Below are 21,822 nucleotides of genomic sequence, written 5' to 3' on the forward strand. Positions count from 1 at the left end.
TGACAGCACTGTTTGGCTAATGGCTCAGAAGTATTACTAGATAGCTCTTATATATTAAATCAACCCATCTCTATTAATCTGTTTATCACCATGAGAGAGTGACTTAATGGTGAGGTTCTGGTGTCTTTTTCCTTCAGCAGCTACATGGCGTCCCTTTGACTCCCCCTACTACCTTTCTCTCTGCTCAGATTTCCCACTTGGCTTTACTCTGCTAAGCCACTGGCCAAACCAGTTTTATTCATTAACCAATTGAAGCAACACATACACAGAAGGACATCCAACATCAGCTAAGAATTATGATGATGATGATGATGATAATCTTTAAAATTGTTCAACATTCTTGCTATCATTATACAGTGACTAAAAGGGATATTTTTTTTTCTTTAACATGACCTTCTTCACATTTTCTATTTTTCTTGACCACGGAACATGAAAACATTGCTATAGGCATTTAAGAAAATAATTTCAACTTCATTGTGACTAAGATGGTTTTTAGTAATTTTTTTCTAAGGGCACTAGATGGCGACCTTCACCTTTAATTAATAAAAGAAAGATTCATTACTTTTACTCCAACAGAGGCACTGTTACACATTTAGAAGAAACAACGGAACGGCCACATCTCACGGCTGGATCACTGGAATCCTACCATGTCTGGGTTTTCAGCTGGATCACTGGAATCCTACCATGTCTGGGTTTGCAACTGGATCACTGGAATCCTACCATGTCTAGGTTTGCAGCTGGATCACTGGAATCCTACCATGTCTAGGTTTGCATCTGGATCACTGGAATCCTACCATGTCTAGGTTTGCAGCTGGATCACTGGAATCCTACCATGTCTTGGTTTTCAGCTTTGAAACTGGAACCAGAATGGTGGAGAAATCAACACCATGACATCACAGCCTTGAACTCAAACGTATATACTGCCCTGGACTTGGACTTTGTCTCCAACTTTTCATCTTCTTCCTTTGTAACATAAGGTCATTGTGTTATGGCAGCTTATCAGACTTTCCTTGTGATTTAATTACATATTTTGAAGCTAATGAACAAGATTTTTTTTCCTCGCCAGTCACCAACATTATTTAAGTTAAAAGAGACTAATTTAAAATAAGTTTAATTTAGAAAGAAAGTGGCAGGTTTAGAGCTCTGACGTATATGTGGCATCCTGGCTTAAATCATGCCTTTAATGGGCAGAAGAAGCACTTAAAAACTGTCTTTTGTTGCAGACAGGATGAGACATGGGGAGAGTTCACAAGAATCTTTATGAAACTATTTTTATGTTTCCATAAGCTTTTAAACAAGATAACAGTTTTTGTTGTTATTGTTTTGCATGGAGTATTTTTAAAATACCCATTATTTTGAGAATTTCTAAAAAGGATTATAGTGGATCCTGTTTTCACACACATACCAGGGACTGGGGGGGGGGGCAGGAAAGTAACCATCACCACCACAGACAACTGAATCTGGGTAGAGGTACCTGCTTCCCTTAAGAAATCCAGATGTTGTGCTTAGTAATTCTAACCTAATGGAACTAGGTGAGTACAGCTAGCACTAGGTAATAGAAAGATTTCCAAAAGAAAACATATTTTAGGGTTTATTTAAAAACCAAACCATATGATTGCTTTTCTTTTATGTATTGATTCAGACCAGGTAGTTTATTTGTTTGTTTGTTATTTGTAAGTAAAAATCAGTTTTTCTTTTTAAAGGAAAGTGATCATTAGTTAAGAGAAACTCTGGGTTTTAGTTTCATCTACTAAAATTTGTTAACTTGTTGCTTATTACCTGAAAGAATGCCCCTCCCATTCACCAAACAAATGGAAAACAATGTTTACTTTTGTTATTTGTAAATCGTGCTTTCTGTGGTGTACAATGGCTATCTTTAAAGTGCAGTAATTACTAAAGACTCAGGATCAAAAGGCTATAACAATTCCGTTAGCATTGGCGGGATGATGGATGCTCGGAAAAGGGAGAGACAAAGACGAACACAGTTGCAGTTTCCAAACTCAGCTGGGAGGGTAAGCCAGCGGTTTAGCAGCTGCAGTAGCCACTTCAGAGCCTTGAAAGATGATATTGGGGTGCTCAACATACAATATTTAACTGGAGTAGATGAAATAAAATCCAGACTTTGAACTGTTCACAATCAACGCATGGCCTTTCAATTTTCCGTAAACACTTGGCTCATCATGATATGCTCATTCAACTTGCCCTCCAAATGTTTAGTCCACAATTTCCAGTAAAGTTATGTGCTACCCAAACTTGAAATTGCTCTTGCCCTGTCGGTCATTCTTATTAGTGAAGGTCTTAACCTCAGAACTTGACAGTGAGAAGAGATGCACACACATGCGCCTTCTGTCATGACCACATCCAGGCAAGCAGAGCAGAAAAGAAAGAAATGGCGAAAACAAAGATGGGTTTCTTTAGGTTGTCTAAAGGCAATTTAATATTTATGAAATGTCTCCTACACACATACATACATTCTCATTCTCTCTCTCTCTCTCTCTCTCCCTCTCTCTCCCTCTCTCTCTCTCTCTCTCTCTCTCTCTCTCTCTCTCTCTCTCTCAGGATCCTGTTACAAGCACTGCGTCATCCTCGAGAGATCACATGGTAATTGTTGCTATTTCAAGGATCAAGTGTCATAAAGCACCCCATCCCACTCCCTTCTTTTGGTACCATATAGCCTAGAAGAGTTTCTGTGTGATGGAGTGAGCGCAGACTCTCTGGTCCAACCAGGCTCTCGGTGGGGTGGCGCGCTCGCGTATTCTCACCAAGCGACTGGGAAAGGGGGACGAGGGAGGGGGGGGGTCTCAGGGGAGGAAGGGCGGCTCTAATTGGTTTCTCAATGAAAGATAATCACCTATTCCCCAGAGACGCTAGGGATTAGCACTCTGCCTCTCCTCTCCTTCCTTTTAGACGCCTCATCCTCCCCTTGGAGCTTCTAGTCCATTCAGCAGAAGCAATCGCAGGAGCGGGGCCGCACTCAGTGCTCCGGGCTGAGCGCCCCAGTCCCCGGCTCGCTGCGCTCCTTTGCTGTCCCAGCCGCCGGCGCGCCGCGGGAGGAAAAGTTTCAAGAGCGGGGGGGATCTGGCTTAACCATAAAAAATGAGCGAACTGGAGGAAGACTTTGCGAAGATTCTCATGCTCAAGGAGGAGAGGATCAAGGAGCTGGAAAAGCGGCTGTCAGAGAAGGAGGAAGAAATCCAGGAGCTGAAGAGGAAGCTCCACAAATGCCAGTCGGTGCTGCCGGTGCCCTCCACCCACATCGGCCCGCGGACCACCCGGGCACAGGGCATCTCTGCCGAGCCTCAGACTTATAGGTCCTTCCACGACCTGCGCCAGGCGTTCCGGAAGTTCACCAAATCTGAGAGGTAGGCTCAGGGCGTCGTGGGGTAAGGGCCACTCTCTCCAGGCGTCCTGTGCTCGGGGCCGGGGGCTGCGGCTCCAGGATAGCGCAGGGCGCCCCCTGCTCGCCGTGGCGGTCCGGGAAGGGGAAGTGTTTATTTTTGTTTCTGCGCATCACGTGCTGTGGTTGTCTCCGGCGGGCTGGGAAAAGGCAAGCTCTTCGCGGAGACGCGCCCCTGTGGCGTGGGGGTGGGGAGAAGGACCGCGGAAAGTTTGCTACCCTGCACTCGACGGCTTGGGCTGCTGCCTCTCGGGGAGCCCACACTGGGACTGAACCCTGACCGTCCCCAGGCCTGGAGAACCTCCCCGAGGTGACCCCTGGACCCAGGCTGCGGTGTGACCTGAGGCTGGTTGGGGTCGAGTTCAGTTTAGGGACAGAGTTTGTCTGGATACAGTGAGCTTTGCCAAGAGGGCTCTGGCCGGCTTGGGGCGGACCTAGGGCTGGTCCCCACCCAATAGATCCATCCTCCAGCAAAGGATTGGGAGGGAAGGGTTATTCACAGGGTTACTGTCAGGGGAGTTGTGACGTCATCAAGAGAAGGCCACGAAACCCCACCTCTGGGTGCTCATTTGCTCCGCTTCTATTTCTTCCAAAAGCGCCACTCTTAATTGCCCTGGGCTTCGTGGAGGTTGGGTCACCTTGCACGTGAAGCAGGTTAGGGACAAATTGTCAGCCCAGTGCAAGGGCAACAGCGGGTCTGTTTGCTTCAACTTCAACCCCCTCCTGAAAAAGTTGGGGTAGGGAACTAAGATGAGTGCTTTCGCTAGGCGTCACCTCGCTTCTCACTCTCTTCCTCCCTGGCATTCTTAGAGCCAGATTCTTCCTTTTCAAAGTTGTGTAGCTTCTCCGGGGTGTTCAGAGGAGGCTGGGTGGATTCTGGCCACAGTGGGAAGATTTTGCACTCCACATTTGCCGCCTTCGCAGAGAAGCCTGATCGATCTGTTGCAGCCTTAAAGCCCTGTGGACATTAGGGAGAGGAAGTGCAGACTCCAAAGCCCATTACTGGCTTTTAGTCTCGGGAAGTGCAGGGCCGAAAGTGCATTTCTCGGGATATTGAATATTCCATTAGGCGTGCCTTCATGCCCGCCTACCTCCTACCCTTTCCCTCCTCTTAGATCTCTTGCTGTCTGACTTTGGGGCCCCCGGGGGACTACTACCTCCCCTCCCCGCCGCCCGAACACACACACTTAGCTCTCTTATTTTGAGGTTAGCTGTTCTAAAGAACAAATCTTGTCATAGGTCTAGTATACTGTACCGACCCCCGAGTGTATTGATCACAGTGTGGGCAGGCAAAACGGACAACACGGGGGTTCGAAGTTGTCAGAAGACCCAGAGCTGGGAGTGAGTGGGGATAAGAAAACAGGAATCCCCAGAAGGATACCTCTTAGAAAAAAAAAAAATGCGGGCTCTCCTGAACACCGATCTCAGAGGGCTTTCAGATAGCCTGAGTCACCGTTCAGTTTTGAAGCGACGCTGGTACCTTTTGGCCCAGCCTGCCTTGGAAGCTCCTATTGCCCGGAACGAGGCCACTCCCCTTCCATTTAGGCTGAAACTGCAGAGTTAGTCTTTGGCCTGGCCCTAGGTTGGGGAGCCACTGCAGCCCTGCCTCCGCCTGGCTGCGCATTCCGCGGCCGCTGCCCTGCCCGGCGCTCAGCAGCTGGAATCAATCTGCCCACCTCCTTAAGAAGCCACTTCATCAGCGGTCACCAGGCAGCTGCTTGCCTCCTAGGGCTGCCGGTTTAAGCTTTATCGCATTTTTGAAATTTCAGATTTCGTGTCTGGGCTGTGCCCTTAGAGTAAGAGTACTGCCTCACAGCAGAAAGGAAATTCTCACCAGCGTCTGGAGAGGACTGGAGGGAGAAAACCCGCTTTCCCAGAGCCTGCCCTCCAGGCGCCAGTTTACAGAGACTCTCCCCGCCCCCCTTGACAAGCATTCTCAAAGAATGTGAAGTTTTTGTATCTATGAAGAGGAAATGGCTTATGCCTCGTATGAAACATCTCCCCTTTTGACCCCTCCCCCACGCCCACCCCAGCGTTTTCTTACTGAAGTAGGAACTTTCATCTCAAGAATGACACTTGCATGATAGGGATTAAGGGCACCTTTATTTGTGTCTTGAACAAGTGTCTGAAGTACTTTCTTCTCTCTGTCCTGGTTTACGCAGAATTAAGGTAAATGTTTTCCCACGTGTGCGTACTTCCAAGTTTCCAAAAGGGAGCATGCAGTTTATTTTCAGTAAGGTGACTCATTAGCATTTAAAGAATTTTGACAGGTATAATATATGGGCATAATATCCATTGGAATTAGGCACTCACTTAAAGGGACAGTATTAAGTTCTCAACTGCAAGACACTTTGGTTTAGCTAAGAGGAAAAACACTTAGAAAGGCATTTCTAAACGATGAGGGTTAATATCAATCAAGATACTCACAGAATAAAAGAATACTTCCGGTGTCTTAGGTATCTGGGTTTAGGAAGCAGATAGTTCATCTCCAGTGACCTGTTGTGACTGAAACAAAAGGCTTTATTGCAAAGCTAATGTTCAGTTATAATTTGAATGATAGCTGTTAGTACTGAGGTCTCATTTCAAATCTTATTAGGACACTCCAGTTTTATACTGAAGAGGAAATAAATTTAGTTTGAATTAGGATTTTTTTAGGAGGGAAAACTAAGAGAAGATTTTCCTATAAATTTCTGCTTTGGAGTCTGTAATCTAAAAATAATTTACACAGTAGGTAGCAAAACATATCTTCAGCTTTTATTGCAGTGGAAGGAAACGGGAGAAATTATCTACGGCTGTAATCAACTCGGTCCAATTATCCAGATTTCCATGTGTCCACAGAGGATAGAATGCTTGTTCTCCATTAAGAATGATCCAAGTATCTAAGGAATGCTTAGATGAAAATTATACCAGGGAAGAGGACGATCTAAGCTCTTGAGCACAAGTATCAAGTGTACAGTGCAATGATCACGTTTAAAAAGAGAGCCTCTGACTTACTGCAGTCCTCACTTACGGACCCCTTAGGAAATGCTCTGTAGGGATCAAGTGATTATCACTGAAAACTGCAGGCTCTTTCAGATGATGGCGATGATATTTTAAATACTTTCGTTTTGCCAAAGAACTCCAAGTATTTCCCATAGATTCCTCTGAGCTGGATTCCCTCTCTGCGTATGCTTCACATCCAGAATTTCCAACTTCTCTCAATTCTTTTCCCGAAGTTTTCATACACACAAAGTTCCTTATTTTGGCTGCCTCATTAACTGGTGTATACACGGGGGACTACGCACAAGTTTTAAATTAGCTGGAGCATGGGCTAGAATCAATATTAACTCGTTCCCAGAATAAGAGCAGACAGTATTCCAAAGTGGCTGGAGCTATTTTTGTCTTGAATCCCTTGCTTCCTATGATGCCAGTTGATCAGCTGGGACTCAAACTTCCGTGGGACATAGATACCTTGGACCGGATGTCCCAGAAAACCCTTGCCGTTTGCATCTCTGATCCAATGCCGTTGCAATTTGGCCTTCAGACTAAGTCAAGAGGCAAGGCCTCATTTTGATATAAACAACTTCAATAAAGTGTGTTTGGGCTGTATTGTGTGGGCCTAACAATGGCTACTCACCCTTTGTTCACATTAAAAACACACAGAGTTTTGAAACAATGACAAAAGGAACAATAAAGACAGCTTATCTTTCCCATCTCAACACTGTGCTAGAAACAGTGCCTCCTGATGAGCACATCTAAAGGGTTCCCACATTTGTCAGGGAAGGAGTTTGAGGCTTCGAATCTAGTGACTTGCTTATAGACTCCCAGCTCGTTACCGCCACAACCAGCTTCAAACCTGAACCGTCTAGTTCTGAGACCACATAATTGGTGTACGCTGGAGCCCCAGACCAGGGCTAGTTCCATCTCAGTGAGTGCCTCTCAGTGGGTAGAAAGGATGTACCATGAGCTAAACTGACCTCATTTGAAAGGGACCAGTGGACTCTTGGAGCCATCTTATGTACCTTGGATGGGCCTGCTTAGCTGTGAAGTCCTCAGGCAGCCCTGCTCTTGTAGGATTGTTACTGAGCAGTCTATCAGCTTCTTCTTCTTCTTCTTCTTCTTCTTCTTCGAACTTCTGTAGCTCAGTGTCCTGCTCCAGGCTGGGATGAGAAACATTAGTATTGTGAAAGGAATTAGAATTACCTTTGCTTCCTTTGGATTCTCTCTGCCTTTACTGGGTGGGGAAGGAGAGTGGCATGTGCTTACTCTTTACCATCTTAACATACCTCTATCATCAAAGGGAAAGATCAATAATTTTCTGATGAACGTTGTAATAGTCTCACCACAACCTTGGGGAGAGAACATTGATTTAGTTGACTCAGATTAACAGTATTTTGAGCAGGAATTGAAGAGGAGGCAAGCTAATGGCATGGGATAAGACATTTTGGCAGGACAAACTTCTATCTTGCCATGTCTTTGAAAGGGGCAGGTTTAGCATTAGGATGTTATATGGACTTTCAGCCCATGCTCTGCATGAGAGGGGCGGTTCCCTGGTGTAGCGAGGAGAAAACTGAGCAAAGCCTTGTGGGCATGCTTTTGAAAACACCTCAGAAATAGAAGGAAATTGTAGGTTTCTTGGTTGTGCGTCTGTATCTGAGATGCCAAATTGATATCTTCAGCATGCTGTTAATTTAGATCTCTTTAAGGGACGTTTCTTAGAGCTCAATCCTGATTCTGGAACCAAGAATGTTTACCAGATGAGCGGCCTGTGTCAGGAGTTCCTGTTCATTTGAATCACTGATATAATCAGAGGTCAAATACTTAGATTCAACCATGTATCCATTGAAAATTTGACCCCCACAAAGCAATTTCAACCAGACCTGACAAAACAAGACACGTCCTTTCTTCTTCCTCCTTCCTGTCCGAGGTCCTGTTTCCCAGGGGGCTCTTGAGATTGCTGAACAGAGATGCTGAGAATGCTCCAAATCTTTTCTTTTGATAAGATTTCCAGGTGGTTTCATGGCTGCATAGGGTATGAATAATTATTTTTGTTTCCCATTGAGAATTTTCTTATCGGGGTTCAGGGCCAGACGTTATCAAGGTTTCTTGTAGGCTTTGGAACTTACTGTGAGCTCTGAGATAAACCAGGGATAGCATATCCTGTTTCCCAAAAGTGAAAGTTCAGAAGCTTGGGAATTGTCAGAAAGGGATATTGACCTTGACTCTGGCTTTGTTGGTGTGTTGTGCTGTTGGTTCACTGATGAGAAAAAGAGGAAAAAAGGAAAGAAAATGAAAAACACACATGCGCACACAGAGATACACACACACACAGAGATGTACAAAGTACATTGGTATGCAGACATATACCAAATTACTGTTTGATCCCATATGTGATTTACATTTACTATAGTGATTGTTATTATAAAGCTTGTCTAGGTTATCTCAAAGAAGTTCTTCTAGAAAAGGTGGCTTCCTTTTTACAACTGTTGTTATAAAACAGTTCATGGAATCTTGGAGATTCTCAAATGCCTCTCTGTGTTTTGGGGCACATATGTTTATACTGTCACCCAGATGCATGAATTGATGCTTGTCACTCTTCCTTTATCCAGTGCTCTATTTTCTCACCCCCCCCCTTTTTTGTTTTTGACTCTTCCTGAGTTGTGGGTTTCTCTTTTGGATCTGTGTTTCTAGCTTCTAGCTTGGTATCTTTGAGCCCTGTCAGATCTGTCTGCTTGCAAAAGTCTCAGGACAGAGACAAGCAGCAAAGAGGACTTGTTCAAAAGATGGATGTGTTTTAAAACTTGTCTATGTCCTCAGATAGGTCCGTGTGTGTATGAGTGTGCTCGTGTGTGTACGTGTAAGTTGAGTTTCTAAATTAAAAAAATAATATTTATATTGAAGATTCACAATGCCTTAAAATAGCTGTGTGTCTTTAAAAGACATTTATGTCTTTTACGTGGATTTAAGAGAGATGCGTGGTAGAACTCCTTTCCTGTTTTAATATTTTCATTCTGGAACAACAGATTCTTTTTGTGGAATGGTTAATCTCCACAGAAAGCTCTAGAGATTGTGCACAGAGCACAAACTATGGTACATTCTGTGCTTGTAAGCATTTTAATATCATTTTGTGGGTGAATAGAATAGAAACGTATACTGCCTTAGAAAAGCACACGATACAAAAATATATATTGACTAGAAAGTTTCAAAATAATATCTGAAATTTGCCCTGTCCAAAGCGCTGGCTGCATGTGCATTCTCTCCTTGGTGCATATTTATTTCATTTATTCTTGGGAATTCATCAGCAGCAGTTAATTTGTTATCCCGGTATTTGAGTGGATTTTCTTTTTTTATGGAGTATGACATATTGGTGTCAAGGTGGCAACATAGCTGTGCTGATTTTATGGCAGTGTTTATTGGAAAGACAAGCAAACCAGCACAGTCTAAGGTATCCACTGTAACTTACTTCAGTAGAAATTAGCTTGGCTCTTTAAGTTGTGATAGGGATGATGCAACTACAGCTGCTAAATTCTCTGTTACACTTGCTGCAAATTAAGACTCTCTTGTGTGTGTCGTCTAATTTAGCCAGAGCTTCAAAATATATTTTAAATTCCTGGATTTGTCTTCCTTTGAGCACTCAGACCTCAAAATGCTACAAAAATACCGTCCTAAAACCCTTCAGGGTTCCTAAAAATATTTGTGTGTTTGCCTTTCACAAATATTCCTGGGTTTGTTTATTCAATGATATGGTGCTATGGTTGTCTAACAAGCAGCTCGAAAGCCTTTGGGTAAATGTTAGTGTTTTTCCTGATGCCTCTCATTGCCCACAGAGTGTAGATGAAACTCACTTCATGTATTACACAGTCACCAAAGGACTTGTTTGCGTGTGCCAGAAATCCCGAAAATAGAAAATTCTTTTATATCTCAGGCTGTAAACCCTTGAGTAGAAACCAGGTCTGTTTACAGGAAAAATTCCAACCAAATAAAACCCGCAATTTACCACGCTTCTCCCTCCCGTGAACTATGTCTCAGAGAAAAGGTATATCTTGAATATATTAAAAGCAAGTGAAAGGAGCTTGTGTCCACCAGGGTAAAACACTTCCTACTCAATAGTCAGTCCGTGTAGAGAGTAAGATGACTCTCAAATACTCACCCTGGTATCCCCTCTCAGCCCGGCAGATTTCAACTGTGGCGTCACAACAAAATGGTTTGTATTTCATTGATTATAAGGTTAAACTGAATAAAGGACCTTTTAAAAAAAATCAAAATTCATGAATTATTTGTTTCTTAAAAACCAAGGCTGAGTGCATGCCAAAGCATTTCCCCAGGGAAAGCCATCCACTCCGGTTCCAGTTGGCTTCCTAGATGGGAGGCTTACAAATGTATGGCAGGAAATGACATGTAATCCGCAGATGGTCTTGTCTTTCCACAGGAGTGTGTTGCACATGGGGATATCATCTGTCTTGTGAGTCACTGAAAAAAAAAAAAAAGCCTAAGAGCCCCTCATGAGATCTAGGGTTCCGAAAACTCAGCTTCTTGACTCTGTGACTCTTGCAAAGCTGCTTCTTTATAAACCAAGGCGCTACATTCCCTAGGCTCAACTTAGCACTTACAGGTCAAAGCGGTGTCCGCAAGATACAATGTTCATGTTATCGGTGGCCTAAGAACTTGTCTAAGTGTGTACAAGTGAACTTATTTTATGTTAGTAGTCAGGATTTAATAAATGCTGAGAGAAAGTGTTTGACTAACACACGGGATCCACGTTGCGTAGCTACACTGCTTAGAATAAGCTGAGGTTTAAGGCTTCACGGACTTTCTAAAGTAGAGGAGGGCGGGCTGTGTATAACATGGATACGGTCACACAGAGACTTAGGAGCTGTTATTTTAAAGTCTTTTTTTCCCCCCACAAGAAATAAAACATTGTTTTCATATTTGTTATTTTGCTTGCTCAAACCATGTTTTAAAGGATTCTGGGTTCTCTCTGTACCCGTCTTTAGATTTTTTACACAGTTGTCTCTCAAGAGCATCGGAGGAATTGAATTGGGGACGTGGAATTAGAATCGTTAGCTTTTATGACATACACTCTGGAAGTCAGTTTAGTTAAGAGTTACATTAACATGACCCAAGAAAAACATCTGATTTCCCTTCAGATTTATAACTTTTATTCCACAACAGATCATAAATATGCAAACAGCAAATCCCAGAAACAATTATGGAGGCTGACGCCTGTTCCCACCCCTGACCCCCACCCTGCCAGCCTGGGTGTCGGGGATCTGGTTTTCTGTTTTGAGTCCACAGTGCTGGACCTACTCCTGCTTGCTCTTGTTTTGGAGGGTGAATAAGCATGGATATATATATTTGGTGTTTGTTTGTTTTTCGGACAGGGCATGGATATTTAAAGTAAAACAAGGAAATGTGTTAGATGCAGGAAGAAATGTAAGAAGCTATTCTTTATTCTAAAGAATGCTTCAGGTCATCTGCTCACCCATATATGAAAGGGAGGCCTTTAGGTTTAAAGACTGTGAAACAGAAACAAAGATAAGGAAAGCCTTGGGAAGGAGAAAGGAGAGTTAATGAGAGTGCATTTTCAGCCGTCGCCACAAGATGGCAGAAGAAGTATATTTAATAGTTGGAACCCACTAGCAGTGTATCAAGACCTTTGGGTGATGGTTAAAATGTATCCTCAAAGACATACCTTTCTTAATAACAGGATTCAAGTTTGGAAAAATGGGTGACGGATCTCATATCGACCTCTGTTTTTCCTCTCAGTGAGGATTTGAGGGTCTGTGTTTCAAACACCAAGTGAATTGTCCTCCAGGGGGTGTCTTGAAGAAAAGACAGCTTGCGTGAAGGGTTCTTTGAACATTAATGTCACCTGAGGGACATGTCTATACGCCTCCGAGGCAATCTAAATATTTCATGGACAGTTAAGACTGGTCTAAAATGTATGGATATTTGAGGAGATAAATAGAACTCCCTTCCCCAACACACACACACACACACACACACACACACACACACCTCCCATGGGAAAAGCAAAAAGAAAATTATTATAAGAAAAATGAGATCATGTAATAGGCAGTTCATCTCTAATATACTTAAATAACAGTATAGCAAACAATACAATTTGAGGTCTCCAGTTAATGTGATTTTTATATATGTGGATGTTTAAATATTTAGAAAATTGTTTTTGTGAGGTGTCTTAAGTATAAAATGCTTCTTAGTTTGGGGCATAAAAGAACTGGGGGTTGTTTTGCCTGCCTGCCTGCCACTGAAGGATGCATTGTGGATCATGTCTAGCAGTCTGTAAGATTGTGAATCAATATTCTCTTGGAAAAGAGCCGTTCAGTCTTCCTGTAAAAGGCTATTTCACTCACTCTATGACTGACCTCTTGTCATGTGAACCTCCCAGGGACCCTGACGTAGTCTTGCTGCTGGCTGGTATATTTTGTGACTTTAGGCTCAGAGAAAGATGCCTTGAGGGGAGGGGCAGGGTGCCTGTCTTGGTGAGATTCAATAGCCAAGGGGGGTTGTACTTTTGGTAAAAACAATTCGGTTTAGAATTAATGCTTTTATTTAGTCTTTTAAACTGGCCACCTTCCTCACTACTATGTTGGCTAGTTCTTAAACCAGCAAGAGGAAGAATAAAACAAACAAAAAAACCTTTAAAGTGGTGCACATTTTGATGCCCTAATTGATAGCAAACTGTCCTTGTAAAAAGTATTTTTTGAATTATGTGGTACACTTATTTGCAACTGTTTATATATCAAAATGTTTCTCAGGTCAGTAATGTATATTGTTATTAGGTTACAGACGGAAACTTTTAGCAAGCATGTGGTTGCAGAGAGGATGAAGTGTAGATCCAGTGGAGGGCTTTCTTCCTAGTGTGAGCAGGGTGAAGCAGAAATTACCCTGCCTGTTGCCATACACAGTGAAGGAAGCCGCAAACAGCAAGCAGGCATTTACAACCCTTACCCCCGCCCCCCATCTTTTCCTTTGTTATCACAGCAAAGCAAATTCCTGAAGTTTAACAGCGGGGTTTGAGGTATCCTGCCTTGAAAGCCCCTGGTTATCTAGCCTTACCTTCTGTCTTCTGGATACTAGGAAGGCAGTGTACTTAAGATAGGGCAGGCCGGTAGCACTGTGGCCATTCAGATATTAAAGGAATTAGAGGGCAAATGACATATTGTGTGTGTGTGTGTGTGTGTGTGTGTGTGTGTGTGTGTGTGTGGTGTTGTATCATACTTACCATTCTAAGAATCTCATCATGCCTTCTCAATAACTAAGGGCAAAGGCTACACCTCAAATTTATTGGTTATAATCTTTGAAATTGTCTGTTTCCCCACTTGCTTCAATTGTACAAACAATGCATGCTATTTGTCAGACATAAGACACACACACAACTAATCTCCGTAGTCTTTTCTACTTGTCCTACAGTAGAGAGCCAGTGTTGAACTTAAATGTGTTTATGCAAACCTTTACATGGAAAGAGAACTCTCTGTTTTGGAGCGGTGGTTTAGAAATTTGTTTGTTTGTTCCTTTGTATACTATTCCTTTTGTGATTAATTACAGTACCTAGGCCTTTTGCCAAATCACCAAGTCTTTCTGATATCCATATATTACCCCCCTCTATTCCCATACCTTAACTCAGTTGGTAGTTTCTGCTTATTTTATTTATTTTTTGGTGTTGTCGTTGCGAGCAGTAATGATGATGGAACTAATATTCTTGTAGACAGCTTTGGAAAGGAAGTTTATTTATAGATGGGATGAATGCCAAAGAGTGAGAGTGGCAAGTCAAACACTGTAAATTTTCAGCTCAACTCTTGAAATGCGTGTGAGAATATGTATGCTTGGTGTGTGAGAGAAATGATCTATATTTCTGTCTACTCAAAAGCAAAAGCCATGATGGTAGCGTCAGCAAATTTAACCTTTACCCATTAAGACAGTTTTCTAAAAAGACATCATTTCTACAACCATCATAGAAACATGGGGGAAAGTCTGATGTAATTTCGATGTGAGTTATAGTTACAAGAACATACTCCTCTGAAAGCCACATTTTCTATGTCCCTTTCCTTTTCAGATTTACATATCCATATTGCATGGCTGCCTTTTGGTGTGTTTTTATAAATTAAGGAAAACCCAAAGTCCCTAAGACATGACTTTGAAAGTAAGGCTGCGATTGCTCTTCTAACAAAGGCATTCTGTGGAAATCACAGTGATTCGCTTTTCTTTGTGTCAGAATAAAATGGTGAAATTTGAAGGGCTCCGAGGAACAGGCTCTCCCACTTGGGAAAATAACAAATTCCAAGTCTCTCAGCTGCATTTTTTTTTTCTTTTTGAAGACTGGTGGGAAGATTTGGACATATATGGTATTGGAGTCACTGAGCACAGCTTACTTTTTATAGGCTAGCATTTCCATTACAGCCTGTCCTCCCTCCCCCCTCCTCCATCCTCTCTCTGTGTCATTGTTGAGATATGGAACTAGATTTGCTGAAAGGTGTGTTTGCAAGGATTTATTTGCATCTCAGTCCAATAATATTAAAGATAATCAGCATTAAGCTTCAGTTTTTATTACATTTATTTATTATGTGTTTATTGTGTCATGTGTCAGCACACGTGTGCCATGGTGCACATGTGTGTGTGTGTCAGAGGACAGTTTTCAGAGGTTAGTTCTCTTCTTCTATCATTTGGGTTCCAGCGTCAGAATTCAGGTTGGTAGTCTTGGAGACAAGTGCTGTAATGCCGTTACCTGCCAAGTCATCTCCTGTGCCCAATAGTAACACTAAAGTAAGAGAAAGCAATTCTGGAAGGGTAGACAGAGGAGAAATTTTAACTCAGCCTAACCCAGGAGTAGATGGTGACCAATAAACTACTTGTCTTGATGTTCACAGACTTGGATGCTCTTACACACAGATTGTGAGACTTTCGACAAAATGCTTCGTCTCCTTGAAGTTAATTTTGACATCTTTGCAAAAATATGTGCACAAGCTTATTTCCTATAGGGTTTGTAAGCAAATACTGGTCCAGGGCTGTTTGTGACTGTGGAAGATGACGGGAATAAAGCTCCCGGTCAAATCTCTAGCAGTTGAAGAATAAAAACCTTTCCAGGGACTGAGAGTTTTCCAACAAGCTGCTTCTAGAAGCTCCGACTTGAAAAGGATTTTAGGAAATATCCTATTCAATCTCTCTTTTTTTTTTTTCTTAACAAAACAAGAAAGTTCCAAAAAGACAAATCAAAAATCCAGAGGTTCTGAAAAATTCTGATTTGCCAACCGTTACAAAGGCTTTTTAGTGACAGGAACTGAGATTACATCCCAGGTCCCTTAGGTACCATAAACTACCCCACTTAGACACTTAGAATGTATCTTAAATATAAGCCGTGACTGAAACAAGGACAAGGAGGCGTGTGTAAAATGAAACAGGACAAGTAGAAACGACAAGGCAAGGCGTGGTAAGCATGTTCTAATCAAATGTAGAACATCCGCATATGATCTGGCTTACTGACACAAATGACATGACCTGTACTGTCCTCACTCTCCCACCCCCACCCCCTCTACCCCAATCCCCCTCCACTTCTTGAAGATTCCAGGCTTAAGAAGAGTATTGCCCTGCCTGGCTGATGAGGGCCAATGGTAAGGCAGGCACTCTGAGTGGACCACTTGGGTCAGATTCAGGGCGGACATGGAAGCGTCGGAAGAACTGCTTCCAGTGGGTGTCCTGCACATCTGGAACACAACTGTAGTGTCGCTATGAACAGTTGCACGTGACCTTTCATGCTTGGCTCCTTGTGTTCCAGCATTGTCCTTCTTCCTCTCATTATCTATGTTCGGGCGTGCCTTGCCTTGCCAGTTGCATCGCAGGCTTGAAGATAGAATGGAGAGCCTTGCGGACATCCCCATAGCACAGCAGATTCCTGTCTCCATACCCAAGAGCCACAGGGAATCCGTATCTCTAGCTCACATTAAGCTGTGCCCGTGAGAGTTCCCAGTGCCCGCTTGCTGTTAGAGACTAGTTTTTGTTTGTTTGTTTGTGTTTTAAATTATATTTCAGTTTTTCCATGTGAACAGATATTATTCTAGATTTTATTTCTCCCAGGGCAGTCTGGTCAGTTACTCTGTAGAAAGACATATGAAGCGTTTTGGAGATCAAAAGATGTTCTGTGTTCTTAGTCTGATGTTGTCATACAAAAAACACCTCGAAAGCCTCCGCCTCTTCAGTTGTTAAGAAGCCTCCCCGGGTTGTTGACAGGCTCAGATGAGCTCATGCTTGTGGAGGATTTAGCTGAGTGCCTGGTACAGTGTAGTCATTCAGTAAATGCAGCTCTTACTGTTATTGGTGGCTCTTTCTGACCTCACTGGCCAAATATATAAGGTGCTTTTAACTCTGTGCCAGGAATGGAGCCATGCGTATTCTTCCCATATTTCTCAGCCCACACTTGGAGCTGCTTCTGCTCACTGGAATACTTCTGACCCTGTTTTAGAAGTCATTTTGGGAGTCACAGATGGCTCTCTGGCATGGGCCATATTTAGGACTTACTTGGTTTTCATTCCCATCCATACAAGAGTCCGTTTCTCTGCACAAATTTCACACTCCCTCCTTCTCAACATAGCTTCTTACAAACTTGTCATTTTAGGAAAGAATTCTAGAGGCTCGTAGATAAGCTAACAGACTGTGTTAGGACCCGCTCTGCGGCTATGGGCTCTCTGAGCCGAATAAACATGATTTTCAAGTTTAGTTTGCCTGAATGATTCAGCATCTGCACGACCGATCTTTCATAGACAACTAGCTTGCAAAATCGTAACCAGTTAATTTCTTTGGCTTGTTTCCCCTTTCTTCTCCTTTCTTCTTCTCCCTCCTCCTCCTCCTCTTCCTCCTCCACCTTCTCTTCCTTCTCCTTCTTGCCATGCGAGCTAAGTTTTCAGTATAAACAGAGTGGAGTTACACACAATAATGGAAATCAGTGTGTTAAATGCTACCTTAACAAGGATTTCATCATAAGATATACTCATTCCCTAGGAGCGCCTAGAGGATGCATTATACTGTTCTTTTCCCCTGTAGGCAATATACATGCGTGAATCCAGAGGCTAAGAGATGGAGCTGTGGAATTACAAAGGCCTGGATTTCAAGCTGCTGCTAGCTTGCATTAGTTTATAGTGTTCAATGTCTTCAAGTTTGCTTCACCTCTATAAAGAGGGATAAGAACCCCTACTCCAAACTGGCACTGTGCTAAGAACCCAAAGCAAGCATGAAGTAAAAGATAGCCACTACTTTTGTAATTTCCAGGCTCATGTGCTGGACAAGGATTCAGGCTTGGTCCCATGTCGGGGAAGTGATTCTGAAGGAATTTTTAGTTGGTCTACTATGGGAATATAAGAGAAAATATAGGGATATAAGAACTATGAATGGAGGATTAAGAATGTGCTCAGAGAAGGGGCTTATTTGTCTCAGTTAACTTGGTCTTGTCCACAGTCCCACGGCACTCTGCTGTGTTTCCTTTATTTACCACGATTCCAGGAGCTCTGTGCACATGAGAAGACAGAGCTCGAATACATGACGGGGCAGGCTAACACTCACTGGAGCAGGAATGCCGGGCTCTCAGGCTAGGCCGCTGACACTCAACAGCAGGTGTGCGGGGAGAACTGGGAAGACAAAAGGCAGCGTGAAGACCTTCTGACCTTTCCAGAACTGTGGTGCGCATGAAACTACTGATTGCATCAAAAGACCCAGACCCCATTTCCAAGGGGAAATTTAGATCCCCCAAAATGTGTTCCTGGCCTCCTGAGTGAGACACATCTCTAGGAATGTCCGGACAAGGTGTGTGTCTATGAGTGCTGTTTCCTAGGGCCAGTGAATGTAATGAGTATAAATTAGCTCAAAATAAAAGATCTTTTTTGTACTTTTCATAGTTCTGGGGATGAGTAGTTCAAATTCAAGGCGTTGGCAGTCTTCCCTGAAGACTGATAGGGAGGCTCTTTTCCCTCTCTTAAAGTTTACTAAATGTCTCTGCCCCCGTGACTTATGCACATGCCATTCCGCTGCCAGCATTCACTTTTGTACAATTGCCCTTCACAGTGGTTGTGTCTACGTTTCTCACTTATCGTGAAAGTACAACTATATCGCTGTGTTTATTACATCCGTGAGAACCCTGTTTCCAAATACGTTCCAGTTTACAAGTACCGGGTGGGTGTGGATCTCCGGTATTTAACTCACTACCCTGTAGAGTGTGCATTTGTCTCCCATCTCACCCCCAGTGCAAAGCTCTGACTAAATTCTTCAGTCTGCCGGGTCCCGTGGAAAGAGATGGGGGAGGAGGGCGAAGGACGCATGTCCATACTGGTGAAGCAAGGTTTGCGGAGATTTTCGCGCCTTGCAGGGTGTTTCCACCTGCCTTCCCCACTCCCCTCAGCTTCTGGATTTTCCAAGAATATGATGTAAACTGATAGGCTGTTGGTCAGATGAAGCCAAACTTTGGTTGAGAGTGAGAAGTGACTAATGGTTTTCATTAATGTCCACCAATCGTTTCTGTCTTAGGGGAAGAGAAATAGCATGTCAGTGCTTTAGTGCCCTATGCTTTTCATGAATTATTTCTTTATGGTTACCACGATCTCATGAAAAAAAAAATAAACTTAAGCAGTGTTAACATAAATACTAATTGAGAAAAGCTCTAAGTAAGTCAATTAAAGTTACACGTTCTCTAAGACCAGGTTAGACTTAGGTGTAAATGGTTTTTCAGTTGTTGTTTTATGTATTTAAACACAGAAGTTGGGCAGTTATCCCACTTTTACCCCAAGCTAGGATATACACACACTTTATTATGTAACCACAGAGTTTTGTTAGCTCAGCCATTCCTATTACACCATACCCCAAGACCATAAATCACCTAACTATATAAGCGAAGTTTAACAATATGAACTAGTTAAATGGTATAATTGGCAGTTTACTTGTATATAAAATAAGTTATATAACAAAGTCCAGATGTCATCTAAAAACGTAATTAAAATTGTGGTAGTATGTATTTATTTGAGGGAAGTGTATTCAATTAATTAATCAATTATTTTAATAGTACTGAGGATCTAATCCATGGCCTAGTGCTCTGCTACTGAGCTACACCACTTTTGTTTCGAGACAAGACCTCACTAAGTTCCCCAGGTTGGCCTTGAACCTGTGATCCTTCCTATCACAGCCTCTGGAGAAGCTAGAATGACAGGGTTTCTCTGTAGCTTTGGAGCCTGTCCTGGAACTAGCTCTTGTAGACCATGCTGACTTCGAACTCACAGAAATCCATCTGTCTCGGCCTCCTGAGAGCAGGGGTTAACGGCATGTACCCCCACAGCCCAGCCAACTAATTCTCTCTGTATGTGCATGTATGGGTATGTATGTGCTGTGTTGCAATCGCTCATGTATGTGTGAGGACAAAGGTCAACTCAGGTGTTTTTCCTCTATTGTTCTCCACTTTATTTTTCGGGATATGATCTCTCATTGCACCTGGAACACATTATTTCAGCTAACACATCTGGCTTATGAGCCCTTGGTATCTACCTGTCTCTGCCTCCCCAGGGATGGTTACCTTCATGCCCTCCAGTGCATGTCATGTGGCTGCTGAGGGTCTGAACTCAGTACCTTGAGCTTGAGAAACAAGTACTTTAACCACTGAACCATCTCTCCAACATGTCACTAAATAGTAATACTAATCAAGATGTGCCCAAAGGCCTGGATTTCCAAGAATAGCTTGCTTTTCACGATGGACAGAAAGTATTTAGAACGCACTGTCCTGTATGATCTTGTTGAAGCTCTTTGCTGAAAGGAATCTGTCAGAGCCCAGATTCTTGCTACCGTTGTCTTTGTTTTGTCCTTGTTTACTCCCAGATGTCTGCTATCAGATTTTTTTAAACATTGCCTTCTCGCTGCCATGAAGATCTTTGGAGTAATACAAATAGCTGTTTTATTTTTATCAAACCTTTATTTTAAATGCCCAAATGTCTATGTGAGTGAGAGGGAGGGTCAGCAAAGGGGGCCTCCAATCAGGAAAGGTTAGTGCTCATGTCGTGTGAACTTTCAGGGGCTTTCTTTGGTGCCACGTTGTTTTCAGGTAGCTTGAAAAGCAGATGTGGAATTCTAGGGAGCAAGTGAAGCAGTGAATTCCACTCCTCAGCTTGTCTTTGGCTCTGTTTCATATTGGCTTAAGGCCACTTATTTGTGTGCTGATATAAAGGGCATCTTTCTTACATTTGCAAAAGGCCAGATGCTGTGAGGGTTGGATATAATGTTGGGGAAAAAGAATTGAGATTCCAAAAGGTCATGATTGGCAAGGGCAGTAGTTTAGAGCCAAATACATGCAACAGTTTTCCTTCATAATACATAATTTCCCATGGGTAACTTATCTGCACATATAGTTGTTTAAACTTTATATATATATATATACATATATATATATACATATATATGCATCTATATATGTACAATCTGTACGTAGTACTCTAAGTATAATACAAAAAGAAAGCAATGGGAAATGATACACAATAAAATGGCACGTTATAATATATATATATATATGTGTGTGTGTGTGTGTGTATACAGTATATATAGTATACAGGTTGGCGATTATCACCAGAAAAGAAGCAGGCAGTAAGCTGAACTGAAGACAGAAAATGCCTGTTGCTTTTGCTGACCTCATTTTATGCAACAGAGAAACAGTGCTTTTGAAACTCACCTGGAGTCTTGGCCACTCTGATATTGGCCACTGGTGCTATCCCTGACGAGTGGCTCCATTTTCTAAAGTAGTTACCAATTATCTGAAAAGTTTCTAACGAAGCCAAGTCCTCTTGTCTCTCAGTCTACATGGTAGTCGCATTCCCAGCAAATTTAAGACAATTTAAGTTCATGCAAAAATAAACACATCAGTCACATGTAAAACGGATTTAAGGTCTAGGTTTTGATGGTTCTGCATGTTTTCCTCCTGTCTGAATGTCCCTAGGGTTTTTGAAATTGTGTGGATTGTGGAATAATTCATTAGTGTGCAGAATTCTGTGGATTTTAGAAGAAAGATATCTGGAAGACAACCTCGATCTTTTAAATTTCCACAAGGGGGCAGTGTAGCCCCCATTGAAAGTCATTGGGTAAACTTTAACATGGTAACTGGACATTTTAGGTGAGATAATTTCTCTCTCTCTCTCTCTCTCTCTCTCTCTCTCTCTCTCTCTCTCGTGTGTGTGTGTGTGTGTGTGTTGTTGGGCATTGTGGAATGTTTGTCTCTCTCTCTCTCTCTCTCTCTCTCTCTCTCTCTCTCTCTCTCTCTCTGTGTGTGTGTGTGTGTGTGTGTGTGTTGTCAGCATCTTAAAGTCTGCCCATGAAATGTCAGTAACCAAAATGTCTCCAGATACTACCAATTATTCCTGGGGTCCCAGACAAATCCACCCACAACTGAGATCACTGAGATGAATGTAAATATT

At 42.6% G+C, this 21,822-nt stretch overlaps 1 protein-coding gene across 1 annotated transcript in view; it reads left to right on the top strand.

Moving 5' to 3' along the window:
- The first annotated feature begins 2,880 nt into the window (after positions 1–2,880).
- Prkg1 (protein kinase cGMP-dependent 1) overlaps positions 2,881–21,822 on the top strand; it is a 1,122,235-nt gene continuing 1,103,293 nt past the window's right edge. The window contains exon 1 of the mRNA XM_041660894.1: positions 2,881–3,362. Within this exon, the coding sequence (XP_041516828.1) occupies positions 3,097–3,362 (266 nt within the window). The 5' untranslated portion in view covers positions 2,881–3,096. The remainder of the gene's footprint in view (positions 3,363–21,822) is intronic.

The sequence above is a fragment of the Microtus oregoni genome, unplaced genomic scaffold, assembly GCF_018167655.1.
Source record: "Microtus oregoni isolate MIOR12 unplaced genomic scaffold, Mior012 000012F_ref0000307, whole genome shotgun sequence".
Lineage (NCBI taxonomy): Eukaryota > Metazoa > Chordata > Mammalia > Rodentia > Cricetidae > Microtus > Microtus oregoni.